This window comes from Colletotrichum truncatum (genome assembly GCF_014235925.2).
Source record: "Colletotrichum truncatum strain CMES1059 chromosome Unknown Contig_0007, whole genome shotgun sequence".
In the NCBI taxonomy this organism is placed as follows: Eukaryota; Fungi; Ascomycota; class Sordariomycetes; order Glomerellales; family Glomerellaceae; genus Colletotrichum; species Colletotrichum truncatum.
The window spans coordinates 1,564,235-1,581,277 of record NW_027222404.1 but is presented as its reverse complement, the minus strand read 5'-3'; the positions used below and the strand labels follow the sequence as shown (position 1 = coordinate 1,581,277).

The 17,043-nt window shown below is 50.3% G+C and overlaps 5 protein-coding genes across 5 annotated transcripts; 3 read left to right on the top strand and 2 right to left on the bottom strand.

The window, feature by feature from the left end:
• Positions 1–966: 966 nt before the first annotated feature.
• Positions 967–2,447, bottom strand: CTRU02_210861 (Alpha-ketoglutarate-dependent sulfonate dioxygenase 5; the record flags this gene model as incomplete). The annotated part of the gene is made up of 7 exons (XM_036721897.1): positions 967–1,117; positions 1,172–1,410; positions 1,436–1,640; positions 1,697–1,807; positions 1,866–2,026; positions 2,083–2,157; positions 2,217–2,447. The coding sequence occupies 7 exons, from the start codon at positions 2,445–2,447 to the stop codon at positions 967–969; spliced, it is 1,173 nt and encodes a 390-aa protein (XP_036586269.1).
• Positions 2,448–2,962: 515 nt separating this feature from the next.
• Positions 2,963–4,311, top strand: CTRU02_210860 (O-methyltransferase; the record flags this gene model as incomplete). The annotated part of the gene is made up of 2 exons (XM_036721898.2): positions 2,963–3,811; positions 3,883–4,311. 2 exons carry the CDS (start codon positions 2,963–2,965, stop codon positions 4,309–4,311), a joined length of 1,278 nt encoding a protein of 425 aa, XP_036586270.2.
• A 1,092-nt stretch (positions 4,312–5,403) lies between these two features.
• On the top strand, positions 5,404–7,135 carry CTRU02_210859 (cytochrome p450; the record flags this gene model as incomplete). Its single annotated transcript, XM_036721899.1, has 3 exons — positions 5,404–5,616; positions 5,680–6,881; positions 6,961–7,135. The coding sequence occupies 3 exons, from the start codon at positions 5,404–5,406 to the stop codon at positions 7,133–7,135; spliced, it is 1,590 nt and encodes a 529-aa protein (XP_036586271.1).
• A 611-nt stretch (positions 7,136–7,746) lies between these two features.
• On the bottom strand, positions 7,747–12,370 carry CTRU02_210858 (polyketide synthase; the record flags this gene model as incomplete). The annotated part of the gene is made up of 3 exons (XM_036721900.1): positions 7,747–10,325; positions 10,382–12,205; positions 12,268–12,370. The coding sequence occupies 3 exons, from the start codon at positions 12,368–12,370 to the stop codon at positions 7,747–7,749; spliced, it is 4,506 nt and encodes a 1,501-aa protein (XP_036586272.1).
• A 586-nt stretch (positions 12,371–12,956) lies between these two features.
• Positions 12,957–14,058, top strand: CTRU02_210857 (uncharacterized protein; the record flags this gene model as incomplete). The annotated part of the gene is made up of 3 exons (XM_036721901.1): positions 12,957–13,395; positions 13,452–13,639; positions 13,699–14,058. 3 exons carry the CDS (start codon positions 12,957–12,959, stop codon positions 14,056–14,058), a joined length of 987 nt encoding a protein of 328 aa, XP_036586273.1.
• Between the last annotated feature and the right edge of the window lie 2,985 nt (positions 14,059–17,043).

Genomic DNA, 17,043 nt, shown 5'->3' with positions numbered 1-17,043 from the left:
AGTCAGCGGTGAGGAACGAGTGTTGTCATTTCCGATGCATATGACGCATCGGGCTTCGATCTAAATGCCGCAGTACACATACACATAGAGAACAACATATTCCTTTAAGTGTGGGATAAGAACACAACGAAAAATAAGATGTTGAAGCCAAAAGTGCCAACAATTAGATTAATGATGGGATTTTCACTTACAACAGGCCATCTAAACGCAAGGTTATGATAGACAGGTTCTGAGGATACCCTTGACAAATTGATTGCGGCATAGCCTCAACCGTTCAAGCCTGTGTTGCAATTAGTAGGTTTCCCCTTCGAATGTACGTAAGAGGTTCTATACTCCATCGTTGAGAAATTCGAATTTCGCTGTTTATTCTCGATAGTAGCAATCGAAGTTAGGCGTCCATGATCAGACAGCAACGGTTGATGATAGCCAGATCCTCATTAGTGCCTAAAGTTTACCGGTTCTGATCGGTGTTTGTCTGAAGGTCAGACAGCATGCGCGTCATAAGTAATGGCCATTCCATACCATGAGATAAGCAGGCAGGTAGGCCTTCTCTTCAAATACAATATGAATTATCTAACTCATTCAGTATCTGACAGCGATAGACAGTCTCTAACAAGTTGGCTTTGCCTCAGTACAAGCAACATACCTTTTTGAAATGACGCTGAGCCATTGCAGTGCCCTATAAGGTATCCAAGTTTGTGAAATCATGATGTTTACTGTAGTATTGAGCCTAGTGAGAATGATTCTATTCGGCGCTTCCTTGATGGCAGGAATTCATGCCCCTTACAGAAAGCTGGTTATGGGACCGCGTTGCGTCTCTCATACAGCAGCCAACTATGCATCAGCTAACCGAATGGTACGGCTTAACAATATAAAAGAGCAACTTTGAGCATCATTATCATTGTCATAACTGTTTGGGCTTTTAATACAGGTACTTACATGATTGACATCCAATACCAAGGGCATTTAGTACTCCTTCGGGCCAGCAATTCCCAGAGCGCGTCGCCTGCTGGTAGCCTTTGGGTCAAAGAACGGTTTCTCTGCAAGACTGGAAACTCGAGTGCCGTGTCGTTTCCCCTTTCCTTCGTAATCCCACGCGGCACTGTGCATGGTAACACTGAAGCGGCGTCAGCTCACTGCTCAGGGCGCGTACTACTATGTCACTGCTTACCGGTTGTCCCAAATAGCCGAGGTGCCCGGTGTCCACCTAAAGCGACACTGGATATCAACGTTGCCCTCGTAGACGCTGAAGAGGTAGTTCAGAATGGCGTCACTCTCGCCCTGGTCTAGCCCGACAATTCGCAGCGTCATGGCTCGGTTGACGTACAGCGACTTCCAGCCAGTCACGGGGTGCACCTGGTTGATGAAGCCACAAGTGTCAGTAACAGTGGCTGATAAGGACAATGATAGCCTCGATTCAGCTGGCCGGACTTACTCTGACCATGGGATGTGTCCGCTCGACGAGCTTGGGCCCGCCCTCAGGATCTTCACGGTCGAGGAACTTATAAGCAGAACGGTATACGCACTCGCGTCCGTCAATCATCTCGCGGAATGCCGGCGACAGCTTGTCGTACGCTGCGTAACCGCTGGCCCAAAGCGTATCGCCGCCAACCTCAGGAACAGCATCATTGTGCAGGTGGCTGAGAACAGAGTCAATAAACTTGAGCACAACAAGTGGTATTTCAACTGGACATACGTATAGCCCGGTGGCTGGTGCTCATAGGCCATGTCAGTATGCCAGCGCTGGGTTCCAAACGGGTTGCGGAAATAGTAGTTGAACATAGGCATTGTCTGGGTGAAAGCCGGCCTGGCCCCAAAGTAAAGTCAGAAAAAGTAGTTACGATATAGGTGATGTCCTTACGAACCAAACGACAGTTGTTCCAGGAAGCCCTGGGACGTATGCATCTTGAGGGTTAACTTCGACCTCTCCGAAGTAAGCACCCAGTTCGAGCTGCTTCTGCGGGCTTAGATCTTGGTCTCGCAGGAAGACCACGCCTCGCTCCGCAATCAGGAGAGCGAGCTCATCCTACGGCAAGTCAGCGACTGTGATCGAAACTTGGCGTTAACGAGCATTTAACTTACCCTCTGCTGATCTGTAAGATCCTTCAATTGCAGGCCCGTGATTTCGGTACCGATATGGACAGTTACATCTTTCACCTTTGCACATGTCAGGTAACTTTGAAAATGGCGTTCGATAGGATCCATGTATCACTTACTTCTTTGGCAGCAGAGAAAAGTGCCCTTTTTTCGGGATCGGCACGAGAAGCAGGGTCGACGTACTCACGGTCCTCGCCCCGGAGTTTGTAAACATCTTGTAGGTAGAGAACCTTCTTGGGGTGCTCAGGATAAGCCTGAGTCAGATCGATGCCAGCCGCCTGGAGCCTTTTTCTAGAGAGCTCAGGCAATTCGGGGACGGCTGGTCTCTCAGGTACGGTAGCTGGTGACATGGTGACAGATATGAGAAAACGTTGGCTCAGGATTATACAGTTCGTATTAACGGGCAGCAGAATACAGAACCTTTTATCATGTGGCTATAATACTAGTTTTCGAATTCCTAGGAGTGAAGCTAGGGTATCATTGTGGATGGACCGAAGCTTCGTTTCTCTACGAGCAACCCCACCAGATATCTGGAGCCCCGCTAAGCCACAGATGACCGAGTAGTTCTGATGGAAACGTGGTTGCAGCATGCTGATCTGATAGGCCCTAATTTGAAGCGTCTCAGACCCTGTCTTATACTCGTGGGCTAAATGGGACATGCTGGTCAGTCCTGTTTACTCGGAGATTCCTTGAATGGTTCACTACAAGGAAAGCTTGGTACGCACATATGAAAGAGTCTATAAATCGAGAAGTTATAAGTCGCACCGTGGACGGCACAGTGAATAAAAGAATCACCTACTAATTGAATTCTCATTCAACGCTGTAACTCGCAGATGACTTCTTGCGAAACATGATATCTTTAAACATGGCTACCACCAAAACATTTGACAAACTTGCCGCCTCAATTTCCAAAAATGCGGCCATCACAGCGGAATATCTACGTGAGAATAACCTCCCGACACCTTCGCTCGTAGACGGCCAAACTCTTGATACCAATTCCCTTCCTCAAGAGATCCAAGCGGCATGTCTTTCGCTGCAAAACGACTCGCTCGAGCTTTACGAGTTAATTCAAGGTCCTCGAGCCATTCTGATGAACTTCTCAACCAACGCCAAAGTAGACGCCGCCACTATTTTCCAATTCGCGCTTCCACAGAAGGTTCCTCTGAATGATTGCGACGGCATCACATACGAAGAGCTTGCGCAGCAGACAGGCCTGGCACAATCCGCTCTAGAAACAATTCTACGTGCTGCTATCCTGTGTCGCGTCTTCCGCGAGCCTAGCCAGGGCCGCATCGCGCATTCAACGGCGAGTCGTCTATGGGCGACGGACCCGGCCATAAACGACTTAATAGGTCTGAAGATCTTGGACAATGGTTTGCACGTCCGGTTCATTGCGAAAGCTTTAGAGCGCAATCCAAAGGCTGATGAGCCGGCCGACTCGGCGGCAAGCATTTTGCATGCTGCACTCGAGGGTAAGCAGCAAAGGTCGACATGGTTTGACATTTTGGAACGCGAGCCCGCAAGGTCGGGCCGCGCACTTACAGCCATGAACATGATTGACAAGCGAGATGGCGTGTCGTTGAGGCACTTGGTGAACGGGTACGACTGGGCCTCGCTGCCTGAGGGTAGTCTTGTTGTTGACCTTGGTGGTGGGCATGGAGATGCGGTAATTGCGATTGCAACTAAATTCCCGCACGTGAGATTCCTCGTGCAGGTAAGCGGCCGGTAGCCAGCATGCAAGAACACGCGATTTAAGGCTTCGATGGAGAGCTGACATGATAGTAGGACCTCCCGCAAACGATTGCGACAGCGCCAAAGATTCCTCATCTCCCAGTTGAGTTTCTCGCGCACTCATTTCTCGAACCTCAGCATACCAAAGGCGCCAAGGTGTACCTTTTTAGATGGGTTTTTCATAACTGGCCGGATAAGTACTGCATTCGTATTTTGAAGATGCTCATACCGGCGCTTGAAAAGGGGTCAAGGGTATTGATCATGGATACCGTGATGCCGCCAGTGGGAGGCTTGCCTTGGGCCTTGGAGAAGGAAAAGAGATATATGGATTTGGTCATGCTCGCCAACTTTAATGCTAGAGATCGGCCAGGGGAGGCTTTTGAGAGAATTTTCGCCGAAGCGGATGAACGGTTTATATTCTTGGGAATCAAGAGCATAAAGGGTAGCGAGTTGAGCCTTATTGAGGCTTCGTGGATGGGCTGATGGCAAGATTTGTTAAACTTCAAGTCTCTTAGGGGTCAGGAAACCAGAAAAGATGTTCTATTAACGCTATCACCGCAATTTCAATCGGTTCGGTGCTAAGCCGGAGCTGTTGAAATGCAATTGTGGTTTCGCTTTCATGCCAAAATCACTTTGGTAATAAACCCAGCTTTAATTTTGTAATCAATTAGAAATATCGTATTTCAACTCTTTGTAAATATTACGTAGATATTTCAAGTAACAAAGGTTGTTAATGCTGTCTATCAGACAAATTGAAATGCATAAATGATCTACAAATCTATTTTCTTTGATAAGAACCGTAAGGGATCTGTGGTGTCAATCTTGAAGCTAGAGTCTCCTGTGGGGCTGTAGAAACACTCGGACATTCTGAGGTATGAGCGGTTGGTTCCATGTGTCTTTTTTGGCATTCGTCGGCATTTCCAGTGTCTTGAGGTCAGAAGAACGAACTGAACACAAGCTGTGGTAGGCATCGGTCCATTTCCAATCGGTGGATCCTCGGTGTTGATCAATTACTCGGAACTCAGCAGTGTTCTCTAGCGCTAGATCGCACCAGGCAAAAGGAGCCGTCAAGCAGCTAGTATCTAGTGTCATTTTCATTCGTAAATGGGTTCGGCATATCGCAGAAGGTTGCCTGTTGTTTGCACACGTGCTCTACCTGACAGTTGACAAAGGGGGTACCGTAACGGTGGTTTTGCATACTAACGACTTGTATGGTACATGGCAAGTCAGAACGAAAGAGGAGAGTAGGCCAATAGAAACGTCAAAGCTCTACCGAAACTACCAATATTATTACACAGTATCTCCCATGGAGACTGTGGCTCCTCATGTAAGATGCTCAACAGAAATCCTGTAATGAGGAGACCGCTGATAGTAATCAGACTATAATTGGAGGTTTCTCTACGACGAGAATCGACTTCTTCACAGGGAAGCACGTGGTCGCCGTATTGGATATGGCTCTATGAAAAGAGTGTAGGCTAGAGACAAGCCCCAATACTGACTTTTTCCAATAATAAGTAGAGGCGGTTACGCATGCGCGACATACCCTTCTCTTCATCTCATCGAGACATAGCCACAATGGAATCCCTACTCGCGCTCGAGCGCACCCACGCCATCTTCTTCACCCTTGCTCTTGCAGTTGCTGCCTACTTTCTCCTCACTCCAAAAATACGTCCCCTGCCTGACATACCATGGGTGGGCAAATCGTCGAGGCTACCGGGCGCTGACACGTGGGCAACCCTTGCGAGCTTCATTAACAGACGGAAGTGGTTTGCCGAAGGCTACGAAAAGGTCCGTCTAGCGGTGACATGGAAGTTCAAGTCCACATAGTTTTCACTTCTAACTTTTACACAGTACTCGCGGCACGGCAAAAGCTTTATTGTGCCCCACCCACTGGGCGAGAAGCATATCACGTTGCCGTCAGAAAAGTTGAGCTGGCTGCTCGAGCAGCCAGACCACGTGGCCAGCGCAGCCGACTTCCATTATGAGATCCTTGCTGGTCGATATGCCTGGACTGACAGTAGCATCAATCGAATCCTATTCCACGAGCACGTAATACACAAGTATATCGTGCGCAAAGACTCCAAGCTCCTTGCCGGGATGTGGGACGAGATCGGCACGGCAGTTGACGAGCTTTGGGGCATGTCTTCTGAATGGCACGAGGTACGTGTGCTTGACATCTCTTCGGAGCTGATCCTGCGTGTCGTTAATCGCGCCCTGGTTGGTTTGCCGCTGTGCCGTAACCGCGACTATCTGTCCCATACCGACTCCTTCACCACCAATGTCTTGCTCTGCACCTTTGCCACCCAGCTTGCTCCACGCTTCCTGCGCGACATAGTCGGTTATGTGGTTGGCGCTCCAAATCACTGGCACTACCGGCGCTGCGCACGCTGGACGCTCCCTATCATCCGCGAGCGCCTGGATATGTTTGCCAAAGTCGACAATGGCTCCCTCCCCGCAGATACCTTGCCGGAGGACTACATCACCTGGCATATCACACTGGCCCGTGCTGAAGGTCGCACTCGTGAACTAGCTCCAGAGTTCATTGCTAGAAGTTTGATGGCACTTGAGTTTGCAGCAATCAAGACTCCTGCCGCGACACTAGCACGTGTGCTCCTCGATGTGTGCGGCTCAGGGCCAGACAGCGGATACATTGACCGTTTACGAAATGAGGCCGAAGAGGTATACAACACACACAACCAGACCTGGTCTAAGCAAACGCTGCGCCATATGGCCCTCACTGACTCAGCGATCCGAGAGAGTATGCGATTAACATCTTTGCTCTTCGCCTTAGGGCGAAAGGTGGTGCCGGCGGAAGGCGTCCGTGGGCCTGACGAGCCATGGGTTGCACCTCAGGGCTCCTATCTCACCATCAATGCTGCCGATCGCCATCTTGACCCTGATCTGTATCCAGACCCGACCCGGTACGATGCCTTTCGGTTCGTGAATGTGCACGAGGGGCAGGGGAAGGCTCAGGATTGGCTGCGAGCTAGGAAGTTGGGCATGACTAGCACGAGTAAAGATTTCCTGGCGTTTGGTCATGGACGACATGCTTGGTGCGTTTCATTCCCCCCCGTGTTTGACTGTGTCTGATGTTTGCCGGTGGGATGGTTTGGAACTGACGTTGACCCACAGCCCCGGCCGCTTCCTCGTCGAGCAGATGCTCAAAATGCTTCTGGCTTACATGCTGTTGCACTACGACATTGAGTATCTGCCGGAAAGGCCAGATAATTTCGTGCTCGGCCCGATTAATGTGCCTCCGCCGGGGGCAGCAATCAAAGTACGCAGGAAAATGGTAGAGGTGAATTGATGATCGGGGTTGAACGTGAGCCGGAGAAAGGTATAGTTACAATGAGTCATGAACATGGTCTATACTACATAGTACGGCTATAACGGCAAGTTTAGGGGCTCCTAAAGACTTTTGACCCGCAAAGGCACTCTATGTAGTAAAGTTGACATAAAATGTAACTTTTTCTACGCTTGTAACCTTTAAGAGAGAAAGTATACGAGCAGAGTAATATTTGCTTATTATGATGTCCATAGGCAATGGGAGAAATATTGTATCAAAGAGACGATGTGTAAATAAGGTTTACCCGAACTTGTCACCTGCGATCCAAATCCTACGGATCTTGGCGTCTTGGCCGCAGGGGAGTTGAATTGGGTACTGGGCACCTATGCTAGTGACAGAATAAACCCTGTTAATTGCATATTCACACAACTTAGAACGTCGTCAAAAAGCCTCCTGTTAACCCTGGGGTAAGGGTTAGCCCCTGGAGGATGGTCCCCATTTCTTACAACATGATATTTGTCCATCACTTTCAATCCAGCCACATTATTCTGTCATGTAATTCAGTGCCTATTGATACGTATTGCCCAATATCCTCAAATCTATCCCCCACAAAACAATCTCACTCTACACAATCACTTCAACCCACCATCCCCACCCTGCCACTTCTCCCAAACGCTCTCCACAACCTGCAACAACGGTACATCAGCCATCAGTTCGTGGGGAGACAAGCGAACGCCCAGGGTACGAAAGAGCCAGCTCTGGACTTCGATAACAATGAGCGAATCCACACCCAGAGCGTGCAGCGCACGCGTCAAATCCACATCAGCAACCGACATGTGCAAGGCATCGGCGATGGCTTCCTGGAAGGCCGTCGAGATCTGGCCCTTTGAACCAGGGGCGGTGCGGTCAAGTTGTGGGAGTGATGAGGAAGTTGTTGTGGCAGGCTGTTTGGGAGCGAGTGATATAGCGGTGAATTTCGGGACATCAAGGAAGAATGGGTAAGGAATGCCAGCGGCAGCGGCGGTAACGGCGGTGGGGAGCCCCGTGACGGGCTGCGTGGGTGTTTGTTTGGCTATGGCAGCGTGCAGAAGAGCACGCATCTCATACTCGCGCAGGCCAAACCCCTGCTCCCAGTCCTTCAGAGCGGCCATGGAACCGTTCTCAGCAATGTAGCCGGCATCCCGCATGATTCCGAGATCGAGGGACACTGCGTGAATACCTCGGGCGCACAGGTCGTGTGCCAGTGCGTCCTGGTAGGCGCACGCGGCGACATAGTTGGCTTGTGTGCGGTTACCGAAGATGGCCGTGAAGGAGGACAGCATGATGAAGAAGGGGTTCTGCCGTGGCTCGACAGCGACGGCGACGAGATTGTTGCTGCCCTGAACTTTCGGTTGGAGCGCCTCTTTCCATTGTTGATGTGTCATCTTCTGAAACGACACATCTCGTAAGACCATGGCGCATTGAATGATGCCTTTGATAGGAGGGTGTTCCTGTCTACATTGCCGAAGCGTGATCCGAAGAGAGCGCATGTCCGAGATATCGCATTTGTATGCAGAGACGGAAACATTCCGCTTGCGTAACTCAGCGAGAAATGTCTCGGTGTCTGAAAACTTAGTGGGAGACCGAGAGAGGAAGCAGATGTGTTTTGCACCCAGGTCGACCAAAAATGTGGCAATATTTCGACCCAGTCCACCAAGGCCACCAGCCAGTACATATGTCGCGTCAGGCTGAAGTAGGTGATCCGACTTGCTCGCGGCCAGCGCTTGCTTTGAAAGAAACCGCTGCAAGACATCGTCCATAACATTATCCTCGTTTACACGAGGCACGAATAATGTGTTGTTCGATTCTCGAAACTCCATTTCAGGAGTGTTGGACATGGCAAGCTGTGCAATGATATTTCCCAAGTCTGCAATACGGGATGAATACGGTGAAGCAACTTGTAGAGAGCGGAACTGGAGGCCAGGGGTTTCATTGCGAATAGTCTGTGCTAAGGCTGGAACGATGCTGCCTCCGGGCGTGTTCAACGACAGCCAAAGCATAGACTTTGAATCCGCCACGATCCTCTGAAGAACCTCGATGTCTATAGCAGATGCGTTTTCAAAAATAGGAGCGTCTAGCTCCACCAACGAAATGCATCTACGTCCCTGATTTGAGTGGCCGATGGCGGGCCATGTGGCAGATTCAACGTTGAAACCAGAAGATCGTAACCGTTGAGTCACCACCCCAGATAGTCCCCGAAGAGTCTGAGTTGGCCTGTTGGGGAAAAAAAGAGTGACATCTTTGGCCTCATTTACCGTTTCAGTTGAAATATCAGGAGCAGGCTGCCAGCCCAGGGAGAAGCAAATGCGACGTGGCAGGGAATTGCCCCTGGCAGGCTGGTGGCTTCGTTGCTCAGCTGCTGGTTCGATAGCATTGTAACTATCCTCGTGGCGCCATGAATAAGGTGGTAAATCTACAATCAGCTTGGGCCGACGAACAGTCTCGTTCAGTTTTGCGACGTTCACAGGCAAGCCGAGAGCGTATAGTCGGCCAGCAGCCGCATAAGTCGTTGCTACGGAGTCTTTGCCTCGACTGAGCACCGAGACGTATTCGTAGGATTCCGATGCGGAGCAGCTGATGAGGATCTGCTTAAGAGGCGCTTGCATAGTTTGGTGCGGCCCAATCTCCACAAAAATCTTATTGCGCGTAGGAAAGGATTCCAAAAGTTGGGTGACCGCATCGGAGAATTTGACCTGGGAGACGAGGTTCCTGCTCCAGTACGTGGACCCCAGTTCGCTTGCGTTAATTTCTTTGCCTGTGACGGAAGAGAACATGGTACGGCCTTGTATACTCTCGCCAAGAACGACTTGCGAGATGGCCTTTTGGTAGTTCTTCGTCATGGCTTCCATATGGCTAGAATGGTATGCGGCGTCCACATGGAGCCGTTGATTGAAGATTCCACGGTTGTGCAGAATCTGTTGGAGGATTTCAAGGCTGGGGCTGTCTCCAGAAAGAGTGACGTTGGAAGGGGAGTTGATGCACGCAACAACCACCCTGCCCAGGGCATGCTGGTTGATGATGGAGGTTGCTTCTGTCTCTGACAAACCGACAGCCATCATAGATCCCTCTTGATCCGACTCGAAAGCGCCGCATGAGTATGCAATTCTCCATGCATCATGTTGAGTCAAGACGCCGAGGCAATACGCACCCGCAATCTCGCCGCTAGAGTGTCCTGGGAGTATAGTTTAGTCAATGCTTGCTGATGCGGGTCGGTCTTTAATCACGTACCAATTATCCAGTCTGGTTTGATATTCCATCCCTGCAGTAGGTCAACAAGCCCCATTTGAAGGACCGTTGTCAAAGGCTGGGAGAAGGCGTGTTGGTCAATGAGAGATTTTTGTTCGTCTCGGAACAGCTCATCCACCACAGACCAGGGGCTTTGTAGAATATCCCGAAAGTAATGGTCCGCCGCGTCAATGCTTGCGCGGAAAACCGCACACTCCAGATACAGTGTCTGACCCATTCGCGGCCACTGCGCGCCTTGCCCAGTGAAGATGAAGCAGACACCGGGATCATCTAGAGCTCGCTGGCTATGTGATGATGCACCATTTGTCGCATTTTCAGCCGCCTCTTTCAGCTCTGTTACTGATGACACCGTGATCGAAGTTCTCCACGTAAATTGTGAGCGCCGTTGATATAATGTGTATGCGAGGTCTGCGAGGATACTTTCACTGTCATCTTCTCCAACAGTCAAGCACCACTGAGCCAAAGACGACAGCTGTTGTTGGATGCCATTCTCATGGTTGGAACTCAGTGTCAGCAAGAACCTTTTCGGCCATGAAGAGGTCGGACCAGTAACGTCGTACAAGTTCTGAACTCGCTGGTCCGCTGCGGCCCAGACCGGCGATCTTGCAACCTGCGCATCATCAAACAGACCTGTTGTCTGCAAATAGTGATGCGACTCGTCGATGATTGCATGCGCATATGTTCCGCCGTATCCTGTCGAACATACGCTGATTCTCCGAAAATCGCATTTCGATGGCCAAGGGATGAGCTGAGTGGGTATTTCCAGGTTCCATTCATCTAGTCGGAGATTGGGGTTAATATGGTTGAGATATATGTTCGGCGGGATTATGCCACTTTCAAGCATTAACACACTCCGAATCACACTCGCTAAGCCCGCTGAGGCCTCCGTATGCCCAATGCTCGGCTTTCCAGATCCCACAATGACCCTTTTGTGGTTGTCTGAGCCTTGGACTTGTGCAAATGCCTTCCCGATTGCTTCCAGCTCCACGGGATCTCCAGCCATGGTTCCCGTTCCGTGAGCTTCTACGTAACCGGTCTCGGTTACGGGTAGCCCAGCTGATTCATAGGTCTTTCTTATAAGCGCCACCTGAGCGCTGACACTGGGTAGGGTGATGCCCTTCATCCTGCCGTTTTGATTGACACCAGTACCTCGTATCACGGCGCGGATGGGGCTGTTATCCTTTACTGCTGAAGGGACTCGCTTGAGCACAAGGGCTGCGAACCCCTCGCCTCGGCCATATCCATCACCAGTGGCGTCAAATGACTTGCACTTGCCACTAGCCGATAGAAAATTCTGCATGCCCAGATAAGTGAACATGTCCGGGCAAAGGATAACATTGGCACTGGCTACGAGCGCCATGTCTGATTCTCCACGGCGGAGGCTCTCACAAGCTTCGTGTACAGCCACCATACTTGAAGAGCATGCCGTGTTGATGGTCATACTTGGGCCTCTCAGGTCAAAGAACCAGGATAATCGGTTTGAGAGCAATGTGGTGCCTGTGCCGGTGGCGGTGTAAGTGGGTGCATTTTGAACATCTCGCGCCAGCATATCTCTGTAGTCGCAGGCCCATTGGGCTGCGTACACACAGGTGTTGGAGCCAGAAACAGCCTCAAGTGTTAGGCCGGCCGACTCAAAGGCTTCGTATGCGACTTCCAGCATAAGTCGCTGCGAAGGATCCATGCCCTTCGCTTCCTTGGGCGAGATGCCAAAAAAGGATGCGTCGAATTTGTAGATATCATCCTGCAAGTAGTATCCAGGATGTGATGATGTAGCGCTGTCGAAGCGGGCTTTGGGGCTAAAGGCACCTGGTGGGTTATCATCAGTCTTGTCTCTGCGAAAGTATTGATGTTCAAACTAGGGGTCGCACTTTTCCCTTGTCGCAGGAGGTCCCAATATCCGTAAACGTCTTTCGCATCTCCCGCAAAGCGACAAGACAGTCCAATGATGGCAATATCTTCCCCTGGCGCCATGATTGTCTGAGTGTATTAAAGGATTTGTGTACAAAATGAAACAAGTTAGGAGAAATTAGATGGTTACAAAAAGGATAACTCGCTCTTTATTGAAAATTACTTTCAACCACGTGGTTTGAGAGGAGCACTCGCACTCTTACAAACAACTCATGTTAGCTTTTACACCGCAGCGATGCCCAGGGCATTTGTTGTAAGTACACTAACAGTAAAAGAATTCGTGGTCTACGCTGCAGTCTGCTTCCGGGAAAATGTGCGACGGTAGTGGTGGGGGAAGACGGCTTTCGAGGTCACGTAGGTGGGGTCATGGTTAGATAGAGCAACATTTAGACACAGGGCCTTCGGCCAAAGACGACTCGACGGCCTGTTGCACCTAATAATTGACGCACGTGTCTTTGTGAACGAAGAATAGTTGGGTAACATGTTGATCGTGGCATGACCATTGGCTGTCAGTTCAATTTTCAATAACGACGAGTTCATCCATAGGACGGTAGCCGATTATTCAAAAGCTCGAGACAGCGCTCCATTCTCGTTGATGTATTATTCACCCCATACTCGTCTCTTTCTACTTCCCCGTAATTTTGTCACCATGACTACGAGCAACCCTACTTACGGTATCTTCACATTCGTGGAGCCCGACCTCTCCATTCCAGCCCATGATCGTCCTATGTTTGCTGCTCCAGAAACCAAGAATATTGTCGAAGAGAAGCTGGTTTTGCACGATTTTCGTACTGCAACAGATATTGTCCGTGGTGCGAAAGGACTGGACGAGCAAGGATTTACTTTCATTAACCACAAGTCGTCTCTGTCCACCGAAAGCCTCTTGAACGGGACCAACATTGAGGATGTGGAGGACACGTATGCCCAGGAGGCTCTCAACCTTATGATTGAACTTACCGGCGCTAAGCGAGGTATCGTTCACAACGTCGTCTTCCGACGCAGACTCTCGCCAGGCGAGCCAGACCTATCCAGCCTATTTCCCAAGGGACCAAATGGCAAGGCGGAAACGCCCAGCAAGAGAATCCTAGGTAAGGGGTTGTATCCAGCTCTCTTGAAGCAATTCCCATGCTAATGAAACCCTCAGTTCCTGCTCCACAAGGTCCGGCGCGTCAGATGCACATCGACCTTTCTGTGGAAGGACTCGAGCAGACCCTCCGCTACTGCCGACGGGACATTGCAAAGTTTGCGTCCAACGTGTTGGAAGCACAGGATCGTCTAGCAGCGGGTGAGGAGAACGTTAGAGTTCCCCGTTTCGCCGCCTACAGTGTCTGGGTAAGCTAGTCAACCTGAAAATCAGTCAGGATCAGAAGAGTGCTAATGAACCCTCGCAGCGCGCTCTCAGAACGGTGAAGCGTGATCCCATTGCCGTCTGCGATTGGCGCAGTCTCGACAAGCAATCCGATCTCGTCCACACGGAGAATCGCAAGCCTAGCGAGATCAACTCTTGCGGCTACTACATTGGCGGGGCCATGGGCGGTCTACCGCCGAAGAATCCCCAGGCGCAGCGATGGTACTGGATACCAAATCAGACCCCAGAAGAGGTGACTATCATCAAGTTTGCCGACTCAGAATCCCGGTTGAACCCAGCTGTGGCGGCAGGCTGCTTGCATGGATCGCCCGAGGTGCCTGGTACCGAGGATGAGGAGCCGCGGTGCAGCGTCGAGACGCGCGTGTACCTTTTCTGGGAGTAGTGGGCAATTTGGAGATATGGTTACATACTGTAGGCTACTTTTGTAGGTACAAGCTACTACGGTCTTAAATTGAACGTATGATTAAAGTATTAAGAAAGACTCGCAAGTAGTAAGCTATTTATCCCACGGCAGCAATTTTAGGTAGCATGTTAGGCTAGTGGCATCGTCTATTTGGAAATGATCATCTAGTTTGATGGAAAAAGCTTGTAGGCTACCGACTAGTGATAGAATCTTAACGCTACAGATTGAAAATCTCGAACAATAAGTGGAATAATGGGTTAACTACACGTCCCGGTATATGCAATGTGTTATACTCGGACTGTATTCCGTCTTATACCAAGGCAACCTCAACCTCAGAGACGGTAAAGCTGGTGGAGAATGCTAATCGAACATCATATAGATGGTCTTAATACCATACTACGGTAGCTTTGACCCACTGCTACTTTCCTGCAAGAGTACTAGATGAATTTGTGCGCATATTTCTCCTGTTCAAGTCTCTTGCCATTGACATTATCTTGTTGTGATCGCGGCTAACCGGCATATAAAATGCGGGGTCGCATACCAATCTGCCAACAACAACCCACGAGACTGGATGGCAAGGGTAAGAACAAGCATATGGCCTTCAAACAGAGATTGACTCGTGTTCAAATGGTAGAGCGGTTTCAAAAATACTTCTGAAATATAATCCTTTCCCCTGCAGCTTACTTCGGCTAGAGCCCCCACACATACTAGTATGTACGAAGGACGCGTAGTTCGGCATCTCTGGCAGAACCCTGGTCGGTATCCAAGATCAGTTGTAAAGAAACTAGCGTGGCCAGTGTCTGCTTAGCAAGGATCAAGCTTCACGGAAAAGTCGTACCTGAACCGTAAAGCATTACTTTATTGCTTCTAACTTTCTGCGTTACCCAATTGCGGGACCCTAAGAACGTGTTTTGACAACTTCGTGTCATTGGTAGACATTTCAAGCAGTTGGCTAGCTTCTTACAACAGCCCCGTCTGTGTTAACGATCTCTATATCCCTTATTTGAAGAACTGATTACAATGTCGGGCTCAGTAGAGGATTTTCCTTAGAACCCATCATGAGCGATGTAACGTGGGTCGAATCCGACCAAATACTCAGACCTTGCACAGTAGTTTGCCATTGTAAGAGGTAGGGTCTTGTGCTTAACTTCCCTGCTATCAAATACAAACCAATACAGATTCTGTAATGACCCCTGCCGTTGGCATTATGATGCGCAACCACAAATGAGGACAATGGTCGTCAGGGGCTAGAACACCTATTCTTCCACGTGCTTCGTTGTCTACGGTTCAGATAACGTCAAACTGTCAGGTATTCCCAATGAACCGCCCCGTGCTGCATTGGTTGGACTTGGCTACACAATCGCCATCGTATGCCATGTTACTACTCGCGCGTGGTGGCACCGCTGAATAGGTATGCCGATATGAGGCACTCCGCGGCCACAGTAACTTATGGAGGCCCAGCACTGGTACGACCTTTATATATGTGGTTGTGACCAATATTTGAGAGCATGTTCCGTAAGGTAAGTTAAACATCACCATGCAGTCCGTAATAGTCTTGCTGTTCGGCGACCAGCTGGCGTCGAAGGCATCAGCTGTCGCCAGGCTCTACCACATCGCAAAGACACGGCCTAGTCTGCATGCGTTCCTGCGCGACGCAACCGATGTGGTGCAGGTTCTCCGCCAGGACTTGCAACCGTGTGAGCGCGGTCTCTATGGCGACTTCACCGACATCCGCGATCTCAGCTGTCGCCATGAGTCCGCTGAGCATCTAAACGAGGCAGTTGGCACTACTCTGACGACCATCATACAGCTGGGCGAACTTTTAGTGTTGGTAACGAATCCATATATGTGTGGGCCTCGGCTAACCGTAACGTAACAGGCTTGCTGAGAACGAGCCGGCCGTTTTCTGTACCGACAGCGGGACGCACAATATCGGCGTGTGCATAGGGTTGCTGGCAGCGGCTGTTGCAGCAACGGCTACTACGGCCCAAGACGTTGTGCGTCTCGGCCTGGAATGCGTAGCCATCAGCTTTCGCCTGGGCATCGAGCTCTGGCGACGAACCCGGTCTGTCGAGGACTCTCCGGAGTCATGGGCATGCACTTTTGTCGTTGTTGATACCATGCAACTCCAGCAACGCCTGAATACCTTCAATCACAGCCAACCCCTCTTTCAAACTGCATACATTGGTGTGCAGGCTTCAACATGGGCCACCGTCTTCGCTCCGCCTGCCACCCTGAAGCGTCTTTTGGCTTCAGAACAGTTCAATCAGGCTTCAACATCCCGCCTTCCATCAGCCATTGCAGTTCATGCTGCTCATCTGCCTGCGCTACACGATAACCGTATAGTGGGAGATTCGTCACTTCTTGATACCCCCACCCGTAGCAGGAGTATCTTCTCGTCCAGTACATGTGAGCCGTTTGCCGCCTCGTCGCTTCGAGACCTGCTATACCTGATTATCGCAGATATTGCTCAGCATCCGCTGTACCTAGAAGAAACTATCAAGAGTCTCGCCAGTTCACTGCAAGGACAAGATAGTGCACGACTACTGCCCGTAGGTCCTACGCATTCAGTATCGTTCGTCCAGCGGGAGTTGCAGCGCGCCGTGTCAACCGTTACCATCTCCCAGATCGACATCAATGATGTGATGGACTCAGAAGGATACCGGCGTGGCTCCGATCGTGTAGCTGTGGTTGGCATGTCAGGCCGTTTTCCAGACAGCGACAGCACCTCTGAGCTGTGGGATCTTCTTATGTCTGGACGCTCGGCACACCAACGCATTCCAGAGTCAAGATTTCCCATTGATAGCTTCCTTGATCCATCATGCGAGGCACCTATAGCCGTATCGACGCCGCTCGGGTGTTTCCTAAAGAACCCTGGCGAGTTCGACAACCTACTCTTTTCCATTTCTCCCAGAGAAGCTCTGCAAATGGACCCGGTCCAACGGCTCCTGCTCATGACGACTT